The following is a 22,363-nucleotide window of genomic DNA, read 5'->3' on the forward strand; positions in this document are numbered from 1 at the left end:
TAATAAGCCTTGTCTTAAACATGTGTATTTATATATTAACAAGATTATTATCACCTATACCCTATATAAATACCTTTTATTAATCTCTTCACCACCCCAAAACTCAACTTTTCACATACATATATCTGAATCTTTTTTGAAAAAATGTCAGGAGTTTGGTTATCCAAGATTACTGAGGTTATTCGCTTGGTTGAAAACCCAAGTGAAGAAGAGCAATCAAATGGGAGAAAAAGAAAGGTTTTGATACATTTACCAACACAGGAAATTGTCTCATCTTACAAATCTCTTGAGAAAATTCTCACTGATTTGGGATGGGAAAAGTATATTGATGAATGTGATACTGACTCCTATCAATTCCACAAGAAAACTCCCGCTGACTTATCAATCTCTCTTCCTAAGGACTTTGCCAAGTTTAACACAGTTCAAATGTACGACATTGTCTTTAAAACCCGTCATATCTTTCATGTTCGCTATATGTAAACATCATAGAACAACAACAATAACTTTGCCTTTGTTGGTGCAATCTGAGGCGGATACAAGATTTAAGTTTCATCGGTTCAACTTTTAAGGTTATTATTATTGAACCCATTATATTTTTAAAGTTGTGAGTTTATGACTATAGTTTATTACAATCTTAGTAAATTTTTTATAATTTATGTTCTGCGTCAAAAATATTTCCTGTACTAATACATTGCATTTGCCTCTAGCTGCGATATGTAATAAATTCCAATGTGGATGCCTTGTGTTTTTGAGTTCATTTTGTCCAGCAGCCACTCTGTATAGTTATGTGTCCATTATAATGAATAAAAGTTACTTTGTGTCTGTTCCTTTTTCAATTCATTCTGTAATGGTTTATCCCAATTAAAGTCATTTCAATTACTTTACATAGTACTTACTGTATTGAAGTCATTACATTTACTTTACTAGCTGTATTAAGCAGTGCTGGTGCTAAGGTTGGCAAGTGGGTCGGTCCGGGCCGGTGAGCTGAGTGGGCTAAGAGGGCTAAGTGGACCGGTAGGACCGCTAGAGGTGGGTTTGGACCGGTCTCGTGGGTCGGTTCTTGCCTAGGAACCGTTAGGACCGGGCCCGTTTGACCTACCAAGGGACCAGGACCGCCAAACGGGTCCAACAGATATTTTTTTTTTTTTTAAAAACTAACCGTTTGGCTATTTAAAAAAAGAGCTGTGGGGCTTTAAAAAATAGCAGTTGGCTATTTAAAAAATAGGCATTTAATCCCCCAACTTAGTTTTAACCCCTAAAATAGTATTCTTTCATTTTCTTACAAAATCAATGTCAATCTATCACAATCTCTCTAATTTTCTTCTATACTTGCTACTATTTGTTACTTTATTCCAAAAAATAATAAAAAAATATCGAGGTTGTTACAATTTGTAAACAATTTGTGAAGTTGGTGAATTGAAATCTTCAAGTCTTTAACGATAATCAATTTTCAACAAATTGTTCGTCAATTTGGTAAACTCGTTCCAACTCTTAAGTCTTAATATTATAGTTTTGTTTGTTTTATTTATTTACTATTACTTAATTAATTAAGATGTCTTCCTTAAGAAATATTTTTGGTAAAAATAAGAATAAGGTAAAATTCAAGACTAGCGAATCTAGTGGTACTGTTGTTCCTCCTCCCCTTCCCGCGGCTCCCCGAACCAAACCCATGTCACGACCCCAAATTCCCTCCGTAAGATGTCGTGATGGCACCTAATTTCTAAGATTAGGTAAGCCTATCAATGCGGAATAATAATAAATATATGAAATAAATAAACTACAATTCAAACAATTTCAACTCTCAAAACCCGGTAGAAATAAGTCACAAGCTTCTAAGAATTTATTCTCAATGTCTCTATATATCAAGGTCTAAAGAAAAATAAGGAAGCAACATAAAAATGATAGAAGGGGACTCTGGAGTCTGCGTACGCTGACAGATATACCTCAAAGTCTCCGTGCGCAGGTAACTCACTGACGTCTAGGCTGACAAGATGTACCTGGATCTGCATAAAAAGATGTGCAGAAGTGTAGTATGAGTACACCACATCGGTACCCAGTAAGTGCCAAGCCTAACCTCGGTAGAGTAGTGACGAGGTCAGGTGAGGCTCTACTGGAATATAATAATGACATGGTAAAATGTTTAACAATATAGTAAAATAAAATGACATTGGAAATGAATCAAGTAGTGAGTCACCATTTAATTAAGCAAAATAATGGCAAATAATATCTCGTGAAAACAAAACAGAATTTCCTTTCAACTTTAAGAAAATCACAACAAATAATTAAGGCAACTGCGGTCATAAATCAATATCAACAAGGGCACTCTCGAGGTACCGCCTTGTAGTCCCAAATCATAAACAAATTCACAATATCTCATTTCCTTATCTCACCGCGAGAGCCTTCACAATTTATTTGAAAGAAAATATTTTTCTCGAAATAGCATCCCGTGTTTTAGCCATCCTTATCACACCGCATGACTTCTAGTAGTTCCCCCTACTAGCCGCGCGTATCAAGCCACCCTTATCTCACCGCATGCGTTTCAATACCCAAACCTCATACCACCGCATGCGTATCAATATCACAATATATCACAATTTGCACCTCAAGTACTCAAATAATGTAACTTGCCAAAATAATTCAACAACAGTATTTTTATACAATAAAGAGCTCACGGCTCATGCCAAAATAAATCATCAATAATATTTTTCCACAATAAAGAGCTCACGGCTCCATCACAATGAGTATAAAAATCTTACAAAATATTCAAGAATAAAAAATTCAAGAAAATAATATTTCAAAATCTTTAATACGTTGCTTCAATATCAAATTTAAAATGTCAAATACTTCATATTAATAATATTTAATTTAAAGAAAATTACCCTTCAAGTAATGCACAGAATAAAAGAAACCAAGTTTCAACTAAATAGGTATAACAGTTAGCAGGAAAAAGGTCAAATAAATTTAAGGTATATATCTCAAATCAATGATGAAGAATATAACAAGATAAAATAATTTAAGAAATGCGCAACAATGATCTACACAATTTAAAAATATAATCTTTCATATTTAGCCCGTGTACACACTCGTCACCTCGTGTACACGACTTTTAACACATTTTAATAATCACATTAATATCAATTTTAGGGGAAATTTCCCCCACACAAGGTTAGACAAGCTACTTACCTCGACTTGCTCCAATTTAACCAAGTAGTATGCTTTTTGCTCGATTTTTCGATTCCAATCGACTCGTATCTAGTCATAATTAATTCGATACAGTCAACAAAAATTATAGAATCAATTCCATAAGAAAATACTATATTTTTCAATAAAATCCGAAATTAACTCAAAAATGGCCCGTGGGGCCCACGTCTTGGAATCCGGAGAAAGTTATGAAATATGAACGCTCATTCAACTATGAGTCCAACCATACTATTTTTACAAAAATCCGACATCAACTTGACCTTCAAATCTCAAATTCTCATTTTGAAATCCCTAGACTCAAACCCTCTAATTTCACCTCAAAAACATGTAATCTATTCGAAATATTCAATGATAATCCAATATAATTGACTAACAATGATCACATGTGACTTTTCTCAAGTTTTTCCGTGAATTCTCTCTGAAAAGTCGCCCAAAACCGTGTTGAAAATGTCCAAATGACAAAAATAACGGAACCCCTCTGTTTTTGTAATCTGGTCAGTGCTTTCGCTCCTGCGGACAAAATTCTCGCACCTGCGGTCCCGCATCTGCGGTGAAATACCGCATTTGCGGAAATTGCTCAGCCCAGCTGCCTTCGCTTCTGCGAGCTTTGGACCGCATCTGCGCCTTCGCAGGTGCGGAAAATTCCATCGCACCTGCGGACCTGCCCGCACCTGCGCCCTTCCTCTCGCTTCTGCGCAACATGAGCCGCATCTGCGGCTCCAACTGGGCAGCCCTTCGTCCGCTTCTGCGAGCCACAACTCGCTTGTGCGAGTCCGCACTTGCAGTCAGTCCCTCCGTAGGTGCGATGATACGAGAAGCTGCAAATTTTAGAATTTGCCTAAGTCCAAAAATTGATCCGATTTCGATCCGGATCGCACTCGGGGTAATCGGAACCTCCTCCGAAAATACCAATAAGTCCTAAATCATCATACAAACTTAGCCGAGTCTTCAAATCACATCCAACAATACTAAAAACACGAATCACACATAGATTCAAGCCTAATAAATCTTAAGAATTTTCAACTTCTATATTCGATGTCGAAACCTATTAAATCAAGTCCGATTGACCTCAAATTTTGTACACAAGTCATAAATGACATAACGGAGCTGTTAAAATTTTCAGAACTGGATTCCAACCCCGATATCAAAAAGTCAACTCCCCGGTCAAACTTCCAAACTTAAATTCCTATTTTAGCCATTTCAAGCCTAATTTCACTACGGACTTCGAAATAAAATTCCGATCACGCTCCTAAGTTCAAAATCACCATACAGAGCTGTTAGAATTATGAAAATTCTATTCCGGGGTCGTTTGCGCATAATTCAACATCTGGTCACTATTTGAATTTAAACTTTTAATTTTTCTTCAGAATTCCATATCTCGGGCTAGGGACCTCGGAATTTGATTCCGGGCATACGCCCAAGTCCCAAATCACGATACGGACCTACTGAAACTTCTAAAATAAACGTTCGTCCTCGAACGGAGTTAGAAAAAGTACCTGAGCTGGTGAATAAGTGTGGATAACAGCTGCGTAAATCATTCTCGACCTCCCAAGTCGCCTCCTCGACTGGATGACTCCTCCACTGAACCTTTACGGAAGCAATGTTCTTTGACCTCAGCTTTCGAACCTGCCTATCTAAAATAGCCATTGGTTCCTCAACATAAGATAGATCCTTGTCCAACTGAACCGAACTGAAGTCTAACACATGAGACGGATCGCCGTGATATTTCCGAAGCATAGAAACATGGAATACCGGATGAACCGCAGAAAGACTAGGTGGTAGTGCAAGTTTGTAAGCCACCTCTCCAACTCTCTCAAGAATCTCAGAAGGCCCAATATACCTAGGGCTCAACTTGCCCTTCTTCTTGAACCTCATCTCACCCTTCATAGGCGAAACCCGAAGCAATACCCGCTCACCAACAATGAATGCAACATCACGAATCTTCCGACCCGCATAACTCTTCTGTCTAAATTGGGTTGTACGAAGTCGATCCTGAATCAACTTAACCTTTTTCAAGGCATCTTGAACCAAGTCTGTACCCAATAGTCTAGCCTCGCCCGGTTCGAACCAACCCACTGGAGACCGGCACCGCCTACCATATAAGGCCTCATACGGAGCTATCTGAATGCTTAACTGGTAACTGTTGTTGTAAGCAAACTCCGCAAGTGGTATGAACTGATCCCAAACACCCCCAAAATCTATCACACACGCACGAAGCATATCCTCTAGTATCTGAATAGTGCATTCGGACTGCCCGTCCGTCTGAGGGTGAAATGCTGTACACAACTCTACTCGAGTACCCAACTCACGTTGTACTGCCCTCCAAAACCGTGAGGTAAACTGTGTACCCCGGTCAGAGATGATAGATACCGGTATACCATGAAGTCTGATAATCTCGCGAATATATACCTGAGCCAGCTGCTCTGAAGAGTAAGTAGTAATCACAGGAATGAAATGAGCTGATTTGGTCAGCCTATCCACAATCACCCAAACTGCATCAAACTTCCGCTGAGTCCGTGGGAGCCCAAAAATGAAATTCATAGTGATCCGCTCCCATTTCCATTATGGAATCTCTAACTTCTGAAGTAATCCACCCGGTCGCTGATGCTCATATTTCACCTGTTGACAATTTAGACACCGAGATACATACTCCACTATGTCTTTCTTCATACGCCTCCAACAATAGTGCTGTCTCAAGTCCTGATACATCTTTGTAGCACCCGGATGTATGGAGTACCGTGAACTGTGAGCCTCCTGGAGAATCAACTCACGTAAGCCATCTACATTGGGTACACATAGCCTGCCCTGCATCCGTAGTACACCGTCATCTCCAATAGTGACTTCCTTGGCATCACTGTGCGGAACTGTATCCTTAAGGACAAGCAAATAAGGGTCATCATACTGACGCTCCCTGATACGATCATAAAGAGAAGATTGATAAACCACATAAGCCAAAACTCGGCTCGGCTCGAAAACATCCAACCTGACAAACTGGTTTGTTAAGTCCTGAACATCCAAGGCTAAAAGCCTCTCTGCTACCAGTAAATATGCTAAGCTGCCCAAACTCTCCGCCTTACGACTCAAGGCATCGGCCACTACATTGGCCTTCCCAGGATGATAGAGAATGGTGATATCATAATCCTTAAGCAATTCCAACCATCTCCGCTGTCGCAAATTAAGATCCTTCTGTTTAAACAGATGCTGTAGACTCCTGTGATCGGTGTAGACCTCACAATGGATACTGTACAAATAATGTCGCCAAATTTTTAAGGCATGAACAATAGCTGCTAACTCCAGGGCATGTACAAGATAATTCTTCTCATGCACCTTTAACTGTTTGGACGCGTAGGCAATCACCCTACCATCTTGCATTAACACTACGCCGAGACCAATATGCGACGCATCACAATACACAGTATAAGACCCTGTACCTGTAGGTAATACTAATATTGGGGCTGTAGTCAAAGATGTCTTGAGCTTTTGAAAGCTCTCCTCACATTCCTCGGTCCACCTGAACGGAGCACCCTTCTGGGTCAATTTGGTCATAGATGCAGCAATAGAAGAGAAACCCTTTACAAATCGGCGATAATACCCTGCCAAACCAAGAAAACTCCGGATTTCCGTAACTGAGAATGGTCTGGACCAATTCTGCACTGCTTCAATCTTCTTGGGATCTATCTTGATCCCCTCACATGAAACTATATGACCCAAAAATCCCACCGAATCAAGCCAGTATTCACACTTTGAGAATTTTACATATAACTTCTTTTCTCTCAAAATCTGAAGCACAGTCCTCATGTGTTGTTCATGATATTCCCGACTCCGGGAATACAGCAGAATGTCATCAATAAACACAATGATGAAAGAATCAAGATAGGGCTGAAATACACTATTCATTAAGTGCATAAATGCTGCTGGGGCATTGGTCAGCCCAAAAGACATCACAAGGAAATCGTAATGACCATACCGAGTCTTGAAAGCAGTCTTCGGGATATCTGGCTCCCGAATATTCAATTGATTATAGCCTAAACGTAAGTCGATCTTAGAGAATACTCTGGCACCCTGAAGCTGATCAAATAGGTCATCAATACGTGGCAATGGATACATGTTCTTCACGGTAACCTTGTTCAGCTGGCGGTAATCAATACACATCCGCATAGAACCATCCTTCTTCTTCATAAATAAGACAGGAGCACCCCAAGGCGATATACTAGGCCGAATGAAACCCTTATAAAGCAATTCCTGTAACTGTTCTTTTAATTCTTTCAACTTTGTTGGGGCCATACGGTATGGTAAAATAGAAATGGGCTGAGTGCCCGGTAACAAATCAATGCCAAAATCAATATCCCTGTCGGGTGGCATACCCGGAAGATCTACTGGAAATACATCGGAAAAATCCCTTACTATAGGAACTGACTCCACAGTAGGAGTATCAATACTAACATCACTTACATAGGCCAGATACGCATCACACCCCTTCTCAACCATTCGTTGAGCTTTAAGAAATGAAACAACCTTACTAGGAACATGATCTGAGGTACCTCTCCATTCTAGCCGTGATAGACCTGGCATAGCCAACGTCATCGTCTTGGCGTAACAATCAAGAATAATGTGATAGGGCGACAACCAGTCCATGCCCAAAATAATATCAAAATCCACCATACTGAGCAATAATAAATCAGCTCTGGTCTCAAAACCACTGATAACAATTAAACACAACCGATACACACGATCCACAATAATATATTCACCCACGAGTGTAGATATATAAATAGAAGAACTCAAGAAATCACGTGATACGCCCAAATACGGGGCAAAATAAGATGACACATATGAGTAAGTGGAGCCTGGATCAAATAAGACTGATGTATCTCTATGATAGATCGGAATAATACCTGTGATAACAGAATCAGATGCAACGGCATCTGTCCTAGCAGGAAGGGCAAAATATCTGGCCTGGCCTCCCCCTCTAGGGCGACCTTTACCTACCCGACCTCCACCTCTAGCTGGCTGTGCAGGTGGAGTGGCAACTGGTGCAGTAATCATGGCCTGAGAAGCTTGAGGACCCTATGGAATAGGTAGGGCCTGAGAAATCCGTGGGGGTGCACCCTTCCTAAGTCTGGGGTAATCCCTCATGATATGACGAGTGTCACCACACTCAAAACAAGCCCTCGGAGTACGTGGCTGCTGGGATTGGCTTGGGCCTGATCGACTAGACTACCCGCTGAAAGCACCCCATTCCGGAGGTACAGAAGACACTGGCGGTGCATAATATGGAACCTGAGGTCTGGGAGTAGCCGGAATACCACTGGAAGCTAGAAGTGCTGAATGAATAGGACGGCTCACATAACCTCTACCATGACGGGCTGCAACTGGGGCACGAGAATTATTATATGTGCCAGAATCTCGGGGTCTCTTAGCTTCTCTCTCTTCCCTCTCCCGAGTCTGTATACCTTCCAATATCCTAGCAATTGACACCACCTGTTGGTATGTGATATCTATCTCTAGCTCTCGCGCTATACTGTATCTGATACTAGGGGGAGACCCTTAATAAATCTGCGAACCCGCTTTCGAACAGTAGCAACTAAGGCTGGTGCATGCCTAGCCAAATCACTTAATCGGACCGCATATTCTGACACGGTCATAGAACCCTAGCGTAGCTGCTCAAACTCCGCGCGCCATGCATCTTTAAGACTTTGAGGAAATACTCCCTTAAGAACATATCTGAAAATTGAGTCCAAGTACGTGAAGCTGCCTCAACCGGACTATCCAACTCATATGCCCGCCACCACTGGTAGGCTGCTCCTCTAAACTGGAATGCCGTGAAAGAAACCCCACTGGAATCCACAATACCCATAGTACGAAGGATACAGTGACATTCCTCCAGAAAACCCTGACCATCCTCTGAAGCTAAACCGTTAAAAGTGGGAGGGTGGTACTTCTTATACCTCTCGAGCCTGAGCTGCTCCCCCTCTGATACTGTTGTCCTAATCTCAGGCTGAACTGAGACAACTGGTTGCACTGGTATAACCTCTGGGGCATGGTCAACTTGGGCCCGTGGCTCTGGAGTACGGGCGGCGGGAGTTTGCGCTCCTCCCCCAGCTTGAGATGTGGCAGGTGCAAGTGGAATTAATCCTGCCTGAGCTAAAGTGCCAAACATGCTCAAAAACTGGGTAAGAGTCTCCTGAAGTGCAGGAGTAGTAACAAGCGTCTCAGGTGCCTGCTCTCCAACTGGAGCTACTGGTGGCTCTGGTGCAGCAGCTCGTCCAGGTGCTCTGGCTGCACCACGTGGTCTTCCTCGGCCTCTGACTCGGCCTCTGCCCCGTCCCCGGCCTCTTGCGGCTCCAACAGGGGGCGTGGGTGTCTGATCATCAGATCCAGTTATGCGTGTCCGCATCATCTGTGAGAGAATAGAAAGATAATTGTTTAGAACTTTGAAATCAACAAAGGCGCACGATAAGGAATCAAAGAAGTAAATATTTCCTAATAGTTCCATAGCCTCTCGAAGATAAGTACAGACGTCTCCGTAGCGATCCGCAAGACTCTACTAAACCTGCTTGTGACTCATAACACCTATGAACCTAGTTCTCTGATATCAACTTGTCACGACCCCAAATTCCCTCTGTAGGATGTCGTGATGGCACCTAGTTTCTAAGAGTAGGTAAGCCTATCAATGCGGAATAATAATAAATATATGAAATAAATAAACTACTATTCAAATAATTTCAACTCCCAAAACCCGGTAGAAATAAGTCACAAGCTTCTAAGAATTTATTCTCAATGTCTCTATATATCAAGGTCTAAAGAAAAATAAGGAAGCAACATAAAAATGATAGAAGGGGACTCCGGAGTCTGCGGATGCTGACAGATATACCTCGAAGTCTCCGTGCGCAGGTAACTCACTGACGTCTAGGCTGGTAAGATGTACCTGGATCTGCACAAAACGATGTGCAGAAGCGTAGTATGAGTACACCACATTGGTACCCAGTAAGTGGCAAGCCTAACCTCGGTAGAGTAGTGACGAGGTCAGGTGAGGCCCTACTGGAATATAATAATGGCATGGTAAAATGTTTAACAATATAGTAAAATAAAATGACATTAGAAATGAATCAAGTAGTGAGTCACCATTTAATTAAGCAAAATAATGGCAAATAATATCTCGTGAAAACAAAACAGAATTTCAAATAATATCTCGTGAAAAAAAAAACCGAATTTCCTTTCAACTTTAAGAAAATCACAACAAATAATCAAGGCAACTGCGGCCATAAATCAATATCAACAAGGACACTCTCGAGGTACCGCCTCGTAGTTCCAAATCATAAACAAATTCACAATATCTCATTTCCTTATCTCACCGCGGGAGCCTTCACAATTTATTTGAAAGAAAATATTTTTCCAAAATAGCATCCCGCGTTTTAGCCATCCTTATCACACCGCATGACTTCTAGTAGTTTCCCCTACTAGCCACGCGTATCAAGCCACCCTTATCTCACCGCATGCATTTCAATACCCAGACCTTATACCACCGCATGCGTATCAATATCACAATATATCACAATATGCACCTCAAATGCTCAAATAATGTTACTTGCCAAAATAATTCAACAACAATAATTTTCCACAATAAAGAACTCACAGCTCATGCCAAAATAAATCATTAAGAATATTTTTCCACAATAAAGAGCTCACGGCTCCATCACAATGAGTACAAAAATCATACAAAATATTCAAGAATAAATAATTCAGGAAAATAATATTTTAAAATCTTTAATATGTTGCTTCAATATCAAATTTAAAATGCCAAATACTTCATATTAATAATGTTTAATTTAAAGAAAATCACCTTTCAAGTAATGCACATAATAAAAGAAACCAAGTTTTAACTAAACAGGTATAACAATTAGCAGAAAAATATCAAACAAATTTCAGGTATATATCTCAGATCAATGATGAAGAATATAACAAGATAAAATAATTTAATAAATGCGCAACAATAATCTACACAATTTAAAAATATAATCTTTCATATTTAGCCCGTGTACATACTCGTCACCTCATGTACACGACTTTTAACACATTTTAATAATCACATTAATATCAATTCTAGGGGAAATTTTCCCCACACAAGGTTAGACAAGTCATTTACCTCGACTTGCTCCAATTTAACCAAGTAGTATGCTTTTTCCTCGATTTTTCGATTCCGATCGACTCGTATCTAGTCATAATTAATTCGATATAGTCAACAAAAATTATAGAATCAATTCCATAAGAAAATACTATATTTTTCAATAAAATCCGAAATTAACTCAAAAATGGCCCGTGGGGCCCACGTCTCAGAATCTGGCAAAAGTTACGAAATATGAACGCCCATTAAACTACGAGTCCAACCATACCATTTTTACAAAAATCCGACATAAACTTGACCTTCAAATCTCAAATTCTCATTTTGAAATCCCTAGACCCAAATCCTCTAATTTCACCTCAAAAACATGTAATCTATTCGAAATATTCAATGATAATCCAATATAATTGACTAACAATGATCACATGTGACTTTCCTCAAGTTTTCCCGTGAATTCTCTCTGAAAAATCGCCCAAAACCGTGTTGAAAATGTCCAAATGACAAAAATATTGGAACCCCTCTGTTTTTGTAATCTGGTCAGTGCTTTCGCACCTGCGGACAAAATTCTTGCACTTGCGGTCCTGCATCTGCGGAAATTGCTCAGCCCAGCTGCCTTCGCTTCTGCGAGCTTTGGACCGCATCTGCGCCTTCGCAGGTGCGTAAAATTCCATCGCACATGCGGACCTGCCCGCACCTGCGCCCTTTCTCTCGCTTCTGCACAACATGAGCCGCATTTGCGGCTCCAACTGGGCAGCCCTTCGTCTGCTTCTGCGAGCCACAACTCGCTTGTGCGAGTCCGCACCTGCGGTCAGTCCCTCTGCAGGTGCGATGACACTAGAAGCTGCAAATTTCAGAATTTGCTAAGTCCAATAATTGATCCGATTTCGATCCGGATCGCACTCGGGGTACTCGGGACCCCATCCGAAAATACCAACAAGTCCTAAATCATCATACAAACTTAGCCGAGTCTTCAAATCACATCCAACAACACTAAAAACATGAATCACACATAGATTCAAGCCTAATAAATCTTAAAAATTTCCAACTTCTTTACATTCGATGTCGAAACCTATCAAATCAAGTCCGATTGACCTTAAATTTTGTACAAAATTCATAAATGATATAACGGAGCTGTGAAAATTTTCAAAATTGTATTCCGACCCCGTTATCAGAAAGTCAACTCCCCGGTCAAACTTCCTAACATAAATTCCTATTTTAGCCATTTCAAGCCTAATTTCACTACGTACTTCCAAATAAAATTTTGATCATGCTCCTAAGTCCAAAATCACCATACGGAGCTGTTGGAATCATCAAAATTCTATTCCGGGGTCGTTTGCACATAATTCGACATCCGGTCACTATTTGAATTTAAACTTTTAATTTTTCTTCAAAATTCCATATCTCGGGCTAGGGACCTCGGAATTTGATTGCGGGCATACGCCCAAGTCCCAAATCACGATACGGACCTACCAAACTGTCAAAACATTGATCCGAGTCCGTTTGCTAAAAATGTTGATCAAGGTCAACTCAGTTGAGTTTTAAAGCTCTAATTCACATTTTAATTTATTCTTCTCATAAAAACTTTCCGAAAAATTTTACAGACTGCGTACACAAGTCGAGTAATGATAAATAGTGCTTTTCGAGGTCTTAGAACACAAAATTAATTATTACATTTAAATATAATATTTTGGGTCATCACAACCCCATACCCGTTCTACACTTGCTATTCTTGATACTAGTTTATTACAATTACCGAGACTGAATTTTGCTATAATATTACACCCGGTGAACATTTAGACAATGAATTAATAAATGCTCTCTATTCTAATAATTATAATACTATTGATGAAAACGATGATGAGGAAATTGATCTTGATGAAACTCAACCAGATGATGATGTACCCAGCTCCTGATGTTAACCCAATTAGTGATAACGATGCTAATCCAAATGACAACCTACCAAACGTCAGGAAACATCTCATGTTTGGTCATTTTTTACTTAACTAGTTCCACAAAATAAGGATAAGTGTAAAACTTGTGGTATGGAGTTAGCTTTTAAATATTTTGGATCGCGAAGCGGGACGGGATCTTTGGCTAGACACATAAAAAAACACCCTAAAGATAACGTCAGATATCAACGTCTGAAAGCTTTGGCCGAGGGGAAAAGTATACCTAGTCCTAGTCGGGCTGACCATAGTACTGGTTCAAATAAATTTCAACTGAGAATTAACACTGTTGCCGGTGGTATTTTATATTATGATCCAAAAATAGATCGGGAAGAATTGGCAAAAATAATAACTGTTATGTGCTTACCTTATAGTTTTTCTTCTGACCCTGTATTTGTGCATTATATTAAAAAATAATTTAATCCTACTTATAAAGATTTTTCTCGTACAACCATAAAGAGCGATATTTATAAATATAAGTATGAATATGAAAAATATTTGCGTTATTTATTTACTCATATAAATTGTCATGTTGCTATTACAACTAATATCGGTAGAAGTAACAACGATTGTGATTACCTTACTGTTACATGTCATTGTTAAATCCTTGTATGAAATTAGGAGGTCCTCAATTTTGGTATGAAACTATTTATAGTGGTTTAGCACTTGAAGATGATGAGTTGCCTAAACTTCCGGAAGCAATAGCCTCAGTTAGAATAAATGCTCAAATCATTTATAATGCTTATCAAGTTGTATTAAATCATGCTAGACCAAATGTTCCAACTCCTTCTTCTTCTGATTCTCAATCATCTAAATGAACTGCAGGAGTAAGAGCACTTAGTGCTTGGGCGTGATTTAGGGGTTCTTTTGGTTTTAGTAGTAATAATTTTTTCACAACTAAATGAGCTTGAAGTTTATTTGTCGCGGCAAATTGAGGAAGAGAATCCCGACGGCTCCTTTAATATTTTGCAATAGTGGAAGGACAAAGAAAAACACTTTCCGGTTCGTTCAAGGATGGCCCGAGACATTTTAACCATTCAAGCTTCAACAGTGGCATCGGAGAGCGCTTTCAGTCAAACAAGACTTCAAATCGGTGATTATAGAGCATCTATGAGGGAGAGCTTGGAAAAATTAATACTTTTCAGAGATTGAATCCATTCAGAAAGAAGAAATTTTGGACTTGCTGAATCACAACCAGAGGAAGACGAAGCTTACGAAGAAATACTAGCTGAACTTGCTGAGGATGCTGCTTCGCCGATAATGGAAGTGGCGATGACCAGGCTACTTTTCCACCACCAACAACGGAAATTCCTCCGAACCTTGAAGGATTTATGAAGTTTGTAAGAGATAGCGTGTAACTTGTATGAACAAAAATTAGTATGTATTATGTAACTTGTATTTTGGCACATCTTGATTAGTTTCTTTTTCTTCTCAATGGTGGTATTAGCAACTTGTTGTACTCATTTCATAGAGGGGAGGAAGACTAAGAAAGATATTTTCATATTTTTTATTGCTGTAATAAAATTACAAGGCATTGTATTTGAAAATCTTATTACAATATTTTTGTCTTTAAATTTGAATTAAAAATTATGTCACAATTCTTTAATAAATTTACAAGGCATTGCCTTAGATATTTTTTTAATATCTTTTTGTCTCTAATTTCTATTTATTTTTTTTAAAAAAATCACAACTTAACCGTTGGGCCCACTTAGTCCACTTAGCACGAGTTCGTGGGCTCGGTCCCGGGCCGGTTCCTATAAAAAGACCGTTTAGTTCAAGACTGCTAAGCCCGTTTATTGAAGGACCGGGACCGGCCCACTTGCCACCCCTAGTTAGTGCCCTTACCAATTATGAACGATCGTAGAGAATTTTTCATCTATATAATTTGGCGCCCATAGTGGGGCCCTAGCAATGTATTCTCCCTCCTCTAGCCTCATTTTCTCAGTTTGTAATTGAAGTCGGGGGGCTAAATAGATAAATTCTCTTCCCACGTAGTGCTAAGAAACAACATCGACTCTATAAAGTAGATCTTTCTTTCTCCATTCATTCGTGAATAAATGCACTGACTCTTCCCACATGTATTTTTCTATTATTTTTTATACACGTTGGCTTTTTGGCGTTTTAGGGCAATAAAAAAGAAATTCAAGATGATTTTCAATTTTTCATATGCTACCACGTCATCAGGCGGCGTGAGCTATAACACACGAAAATCAGGGAATCATGCTAAATTTCAGTTATATGGCCCTAAAATGTCAAAAAGCGAGTACCAGTCATGGCGAGGAGATGACCATTGTTCCTTAGGTCATTTTTGATAGGCCAGCAAAATTTTAGGCGATCAGGGTCCGAGCGCCCGGGCCTATGCACGAGGCGTGGATAACACACAAAAATATGGGAATCATGCAAAATTCCAGTTTTATTGCACTAAAACGCCTAAAAATAAGTAACGGTCATGTCGAGGCGGTGATTGTTGTTTCTTAGGTCATTTTTGATAGGCTAGCAAAATTTTAGGTAATGCGGATCCGTGCGCCCGGGCCCATGCAGGAGGCGCGAGCTATAGCACATGAAAGTCTACGAATCGTACGAAATTCCAGTTTTATTGCCCTAAAACATAAAAACGAGTAACGGTCATGGTGAGGGGTGACTATTGTTCCTTAGGTCATTTTGGATGGGATGACAAAATTTTAGACAATCTGGGTCCAGTCACTTGGGCCCATGTAGGAGTCTGGGCTATAGCACACCAAAATATGGGAATCAGGAGAAATTCCAGGTTTATGGCACTAAAATGCTAAAAAGGGAGTAACGTTCATGGCAAGGTGGAAACCATTGTTCCTTAGGTCATTTTTAATGGGCCGAAAAGTTTTTAGACGATCGGGGTCTAGGCACTAGAGCCCATGTCGGAGGTGTGGGCTATAGCGCACAAAAAATTGAGAATTGGGTGGCGTTCTAGTTTTATGGACCTAAAACGCCAAAAATGAGTAACGGCCATGCTGAGGCCGTAACTATTGTTCCTTAGGTCATTTTTTATTGGCCGGTAAAATATTAGGCGATTCGGATCTGGGCGCCCGACCAATACAGGAGGCACGAGCTATAACACACGATCAACCATCAATCGCTCCTTATGATTCTAGGGGTTTAGGATAGGAAGAGGGCTAAGCTCAACTCAAAGGAAAAATCTGGGAATCAGCTAGAATTCTTGTTTTATGGCCCTAAAACGCCCAAAATGAGCAACGGTCATGGTGAGGTGGTGACTATTATTTTTTAATTTGTTTTTGATGGGTCAGTATATTTTTAGGCGATCCGGGTCCCGACACCCGAGCCCATGCAGGAAGTGTGGACTATAACACACGAATATTTGGGAATCAAGTGAAATTCCAATTTCATGACCCTAAAACCCCAAAAATGAGTAACGGTCATGGCGGGGTGGTGACTATTATTCCTTAGGTAATTTTTATGGTCCGGTAAAATTTAAGGCGATCTGGGTCTGGGCGCCGTGACCCATCACGAAAATCTGAGAATCGGGCGAAATTCTAATTTTATTGCCCTAAAACACCCAGAAATGAGTAACGGTCACGGCGAGGCAGTGACTATTGTTGCTTAGGTCATTTCTGATGTACGGAGGTAATTTTAGGCAATCCGTGTCCGGTCGCCCGGGCTCATGCAGGAGGCATGGGCTATAAGCACACGAAAATTTGAGAATCGGGCGAAATTCCAGTTTTAAAGGCCTAAAACTCCAAAAAATGAGTAACGGTCATGGCGAGACGGTGACTATTGTTCCATAGGTCATTTTTGATGGGCCGGCAAAATTTTAGGCGATCGGTTAACATACAAAAAATTTAGGAATCGAGCGGAATTCCAGTTTTATGGCCTTAAAAAGCGAGAAAATGAGTAACGGTCATAGCGGAGTGATGACTATTGTTCCTTAGATAGTTTTTGATATGCCAGCAAAATTTTAAGCGATTCGGGTCCGATCGTCTGGGCCCATGCAGGAGGCGTGGGCTATAACACATAAAAATCTGGGAATCAGGTGTAATTCGAATTATTTGCCCCTAAAACGTCAAAAAATGAGTAACGGGGCGAGGTAGTGACTATTATTTCTTAGGTCATTTTCGATGGGCTAGAAAAATTTAGGCTATCCGGGTCTGGTCGCCCAGTACCATGCAGAAGGCATGGCTATATCACATGAAAATTTGGGAATCGGATGAAACTCTAGTTTTATGACCCTAAAATGCCAGAAAACAAATAACTGTTCCGGCGAGGCGGTGACTATTATTTCTTAGGTTATTTTTGATAGGCCGACAAAATTTTAGGCGATCCGAGTTCGGTCGCCTGGGCCCATGTAGGAGGTGTGGACAATATCACACGAAAATCTGGGAATCGGGGCGGAATTCCAGTTTTATGGTCCTAAAACGCCATAAAACGAGTAACGGTCATGGCGAGGCGGTGACTATTGTTCCTTAGGTATTTTTTGATGGGCCAGCATAATTTTAAGCGATCCAAATCCGAGCGCCCGTGCCTATATAGGAGGCGTGGGCTATAACACACGAAAATTTGGGAATCGGGCGAAATTCTAATTTTATGGTCCTAAAACGTCAAAAACTGAGTAACGGTCATGGCGATGTGGTAACAATTATTTTTAGGTCATTTTTGATTGGCGACAAAATTTTAGACTATCCGGGTCTAGTCACCCGGGCCCATGCAGGAGGCATGGGCTGTAGCACATGAAAATCTAAGAATCGGACAAAATTCTAGTTTTATGGCCCTAAAATGGCAAAAAACGAGTAACGATCCCTGTGAGGTGGTGACAATTATTTCTTAGGCCATTTTTGATAGGCTGGCAAAATTTTAGGCGGTCCGGGTATGGTCGCCCGGGCCCATGCAGGATGCGTGGGCTATAGCACACAAAAAATCTGGGAATCGAGTGAAATTCAAATTTTATTGCCTTAAAACGCCAAAAACGGAGTATCGGTCATGGCTAGGCGGTGACTATTGTTCCTTAGGTCATTTTTTATGGTCCGACAATATTTTAGGCGATCCAAGTATGGTCGTCCGGGCCCATGCAGGAGGCATGGGCGCACATGAAAATGTGGGAATCAGGTGAATTTTTGATGGGCCGATAATATTTTAGGTCATTTTTTATGGACCGGCAAAATTTTAGGCTATTTGGGTCCGATCGCCTAGGTCCATGTAGGAGGCTTGGGCCATAGCGCAAGCAAATTTGGGAATCAGGCGAAATTTCTATTTTATGGCCCTAAAATGCCGGAAAACAAGTAACAGTCCTAGCGAGGTGGTGACTATTGTTTCTTAAATTATTTTAAATGGGCCGGCAAAATTTTAGGCGACCCGAGTCTGGTTGCCCGAGCCCTTGCAGGAAGTGTGAGTAACGATCATGGCGAGGTGGTGACTATTGTTCCTTAGGTCATTTTCGATGGGCCTATAAAATCTTAGGCGATCCGGGCTCGGGCGCCCTGCCCCATGAAGGAGGCATGGGCACACTAAAATCTGAGAATCAGGCAAAATTATAGTTTATGACCCTAAAACGCCAAAAAATGAGTAACGGTCATGGCAAGATGTTGACTATTGTTCTTTAGGTCATTTTTATGGGCTGGCAAAATTTAAGGCAATCCGGGATTGGGGGCCCTATCCCATATATGAGGTGTGGGCTATTGCACACAAAAATCTAGAAATCGGGCAGAATTCCAGTTTTATGGCCCTAACATGCCTAAAAATGAGTAATGGTCATGACGAGGTGGTGACTATTATTTTTTAGGTCATTCTTTATGGGTCGACAAAATTTTACGCGTTCCGGGTCCGGGCGCCCGACCCCATGCAAGAGGCGTGCGCTATGCACATAAAAATATGGGAATCACGCGGAATTCTAATTTTGTGGCCCTAAAGCCCCAAAAAAATGAGTAACAGTCATGGCGAGACAGTGACTATTATTCCTTAGGTCGTATTGATGGTCCAATAAAATTTTAGGCGATCCGGGTCCGGTTGCCCGGATCCATTCAGGAGGCTATAGCACACGAAAATCTGGGAATCGGGCGGAATTCCAGTTTTATGGCCCTAAAATGTCAAAAATCGAGTAACGATCATGGAAATGTGATGACTATTATTTCTTAGGTCATTTTTGATAGGACGGTAGAATTTTAGGCTATCCAGGTCTTGGCGCCCAGTCCCATATAGGAGGCATGGGCTTTAGCACAAGAAAATCTTAGAATCGGGCGGAATTCCAATTTTATGGCCTTAAAGCGACAAAAAACGAGTAAGGTCATGGCGAGGCGGTGACGACTGTTCCTTGGATTATTTTTGATGGACAGATAAAATTTTAGGTGATCCGGGTCCGGTCACCTGGGCCCATACCGGAGGCGTGGGTTATAGCATATAAAAATCTGAGAATGGGGCGGAATTCCATTTTATGGCATTTAAACGCCAAAAAATGAGTAACGGTCATGGCAAGGTGGTTACAATTGTTCCTTAAGGTGGTTTTTGAAGGAACAATAAAATTTTAGACGATACAAGTTGGGGCGCCTGGGCCCATACAGGAGGTGTTGGTTATAACACACGAAAATCTAGAAAGCCGGCGGAATTTTAATTTTATGGCCGTAAAATTCCAAAACACGAGTAACAATCCTAGCGAGGCGGTGACTATTTTTTCTTAGGTAGTTTTTGATGGGTCAGCAAAATTTTAGGCGATCCGAGTCCGAGCGCACGGGCCCATGTATGAGGTGTGAGCTATACACACGAAAATTTGGGAGTGAGGCAAAATTTCTGTTTTATGGCTCTAAAGTGCCAAAAATGAGTAACGGTCATGTCAATGCTGTGACTATTGTTCCTTAGATCATTTTCTATGGGTCGACAAAATTTTAGGCGATCCAGGTCCCGGCGCCCGGGCCTATGCTGGAGGTGTGGGCTATAGCGCATGAAAATCTGGAAATCGGGAAGAAATTCAATTTTTCGGCCCTAAAACGCTAAAAAACGAGTAAGGGTCATGGCGAGACAGTGACTATTGTTCCTTATTTCATTTTTGATAGGAAAAATTTTAGGCTATCCGGGTCTGGTCGCCCGGGCCCATACAGGAGGCGTGGGCAAATAACATAAGAAAATCTAGGAATCGGGCGGAATTCCAGTTTTATGGCCTAAAATGCCAAAACGTGAAAAAGAGTAACTGTAACGGCGAGGGGGTGACTATTGGTCTTTATGTCATTTTTGATGGGCTGACAAAATTTTAGGATATTCGAATCCGGACGCTCGGGCCCATGCATAAGGCATAGCACACGCAAATCTAGGAATCAGACGTAATTCTAGTTTATAACATTAAATTGCCAAAAAATGAGTAATGGTCATGACGAGGCGGTGACAATTGTTCCTTATGATATTTTTTATGTGTCGGAAAAATTTTAGGCGTTCCGGGTCTGGTCGCCTGGGCCCATACAGTATTCATGGGTTATGCAAACGAAAATTTAGAAATTGGGCAGAATTTCAGTTTTATGGCCCAATTGTTACTCTTTGCCAAAAAATGAGTAACGGTAATGGCGAGGCGGTGCCTATTGTTCCTTAGGTCATTTCTGATGCTCCTCCAAAATTTTAGGCGTTTCGGGTCCGGTCGCCCGGGCCCATGCAGGATTCGTGGGCCATAGCACATGAAAATCTAGTAATCGGACGGAATTTCAGTTTTATGGCCCTGTGTTGCCAAAAAATGAGTAACAGTAATGGCGAGGTGGTTACTATTGTTGCTTAGGTTATTTTTTATGGGCCGACAAAATTTTAGAATATCCGGGTCCGGATTCCCGGGCCCATGCATGAGGCATGGGCTATAGCACACGAAAATCTGAGAATCGTGCGGAATTTAAGTTTTATGACCCTAAAACGACAAAAAATGAGTAACGGTCATGGCAAGGCGGTGACTAATGTTCCTTAGGTCATTTTTTATAGGCGTGGGCTATGGCACATGAAAATCTGGAAATTGGCAGAATTCCAGTCTTATGGCCCAAAAACGCCAAAAAATGAGTAATGGTCATGGCGAGGCGTGGACAGCATACGAAAATATGGGAATTGGGCGAAATTTCAGTTTTATGGCCATAAAATGCCAAAACACGAGTAGCGGTCTTGGCGAGGTGGTGACTACTGTTTCTTAGATCATTTTTATGGGTCGGTAAAATTTTAGGTGATTCGGGTCCGGACGCCCGAGCCCATGTAGGAGGCGTGGGCTAACACACAAAAATCTGAGAATCGGGCGGAATTCTATTTTTACTGCCCTAACACGTTAAAAAATGAGTAACGGTCATGGAGAGGGGATGACAATTATTCCTTAGGTTATTTTTGATAGGCCGGCAAAATTTTAGGCGATCTGGGTCCGGTCGCCCGGGTTCATGTAGGAGGCGTGGGAGTACACGAAAATCTAGAAATCGGACAAAATTCCAGTTTCATGGCCCTAAAACGCCAAAAAATAAGTAATAGTCATGGAGATACAGTGACTATTGTTCATTTGGTCGTTATTAATAGGCTGACAAAATTTTAAGCGATCCGGGTCGGGCACCCAGGCCAATGTATGAGTTGTGAGCTATAGCACATGAAAATTTAGAATCGGGTGGAATTCTAATTTTATGGTCCTAAAATGCCAAAAAACGAGTAATAGTCATGGCGAGTCGGTGACTATTGTTAATTAGGTCATTTTTTATGGGCCGTCAAAATTTTAAGTGATCCAAGACCGAGCACCCAGGCCCGTGCAGGAGGCGTGGGCTATAGCATACCAAACTTTGGGACTTAGGCGGAATTCAATTTTTATGGCCCTAAAATGCCAAAAAAGGAGTAACGGTCGTAGCGAAACGGTGACTATTGTTCCTCAAGTCATTTTTGACAGGCCGACAAAATTTTAGGCGATCCGAGTCCGGGTGCTCGGGCTCATGTAGGAGGCGTGGGTTATAGCACTCGAAAATCCGGAAATCGGGTGGAATTCCAGTTTAATATCCCTAGAACGCCTAAAAATGAGTAACGGTCATGGCGAGATGGTAACTATTATTCCTTAGATCATTTTTTATGGGCCAAAATATTTTTAGGCGATCCGGGTACAGGCGCCTGGACCTACACAGGAGGC

The 22,363-nt window shown here is 41.0% G+C and overlaps 1 protein-coding gene across 1 annotated transcript; it reads left to right on the forward strand.

Annotated features, from left to right (window-relative positions):
* Positions 1–144: 144 nt before the first annotated feature.
* LOC107788659 (flowering-promoting factor 1-like) lies at positions 145–480 on the forward strand. The gene has a single exon (XM_016610356.2). The coding sequence runs from the start codon at positions 145–147 to the stop codon at positions 478–480; it is 336 nt and encodes a 111-aa protein (XP_016465842.1).
* The last annotated feature ends 21,883 nt before the right edge of the window (positions 481–22,363 follow it).

The sequence above is a fragment of the Nicotiana tabacum genome, chromosome 9 (assembly GCF_000715075.1).
Source record: "Nicotiana tabacum cultivar K326 chromosome 9, ASM71507v2, whole genome shotgun sequence".
Classification (NCBI taxonomy): domain Eukaryota; kingdom Viridiplantae; phylum Streptophyta; class Magnoliopsida; order Solanales; family Solanaceae; genus Nicotiana; species Nicotiana tabacum.

Bases quoted from the DNA above. Each gene is read 5' to 3' on its own strand.
- LOC107788659 (XM_016610356.2), top strand. From the start codon at position 145: ATGTCAGGAGTTTGGTTATCCAAGATTACTGAGGTTATTCGCTTGGTT.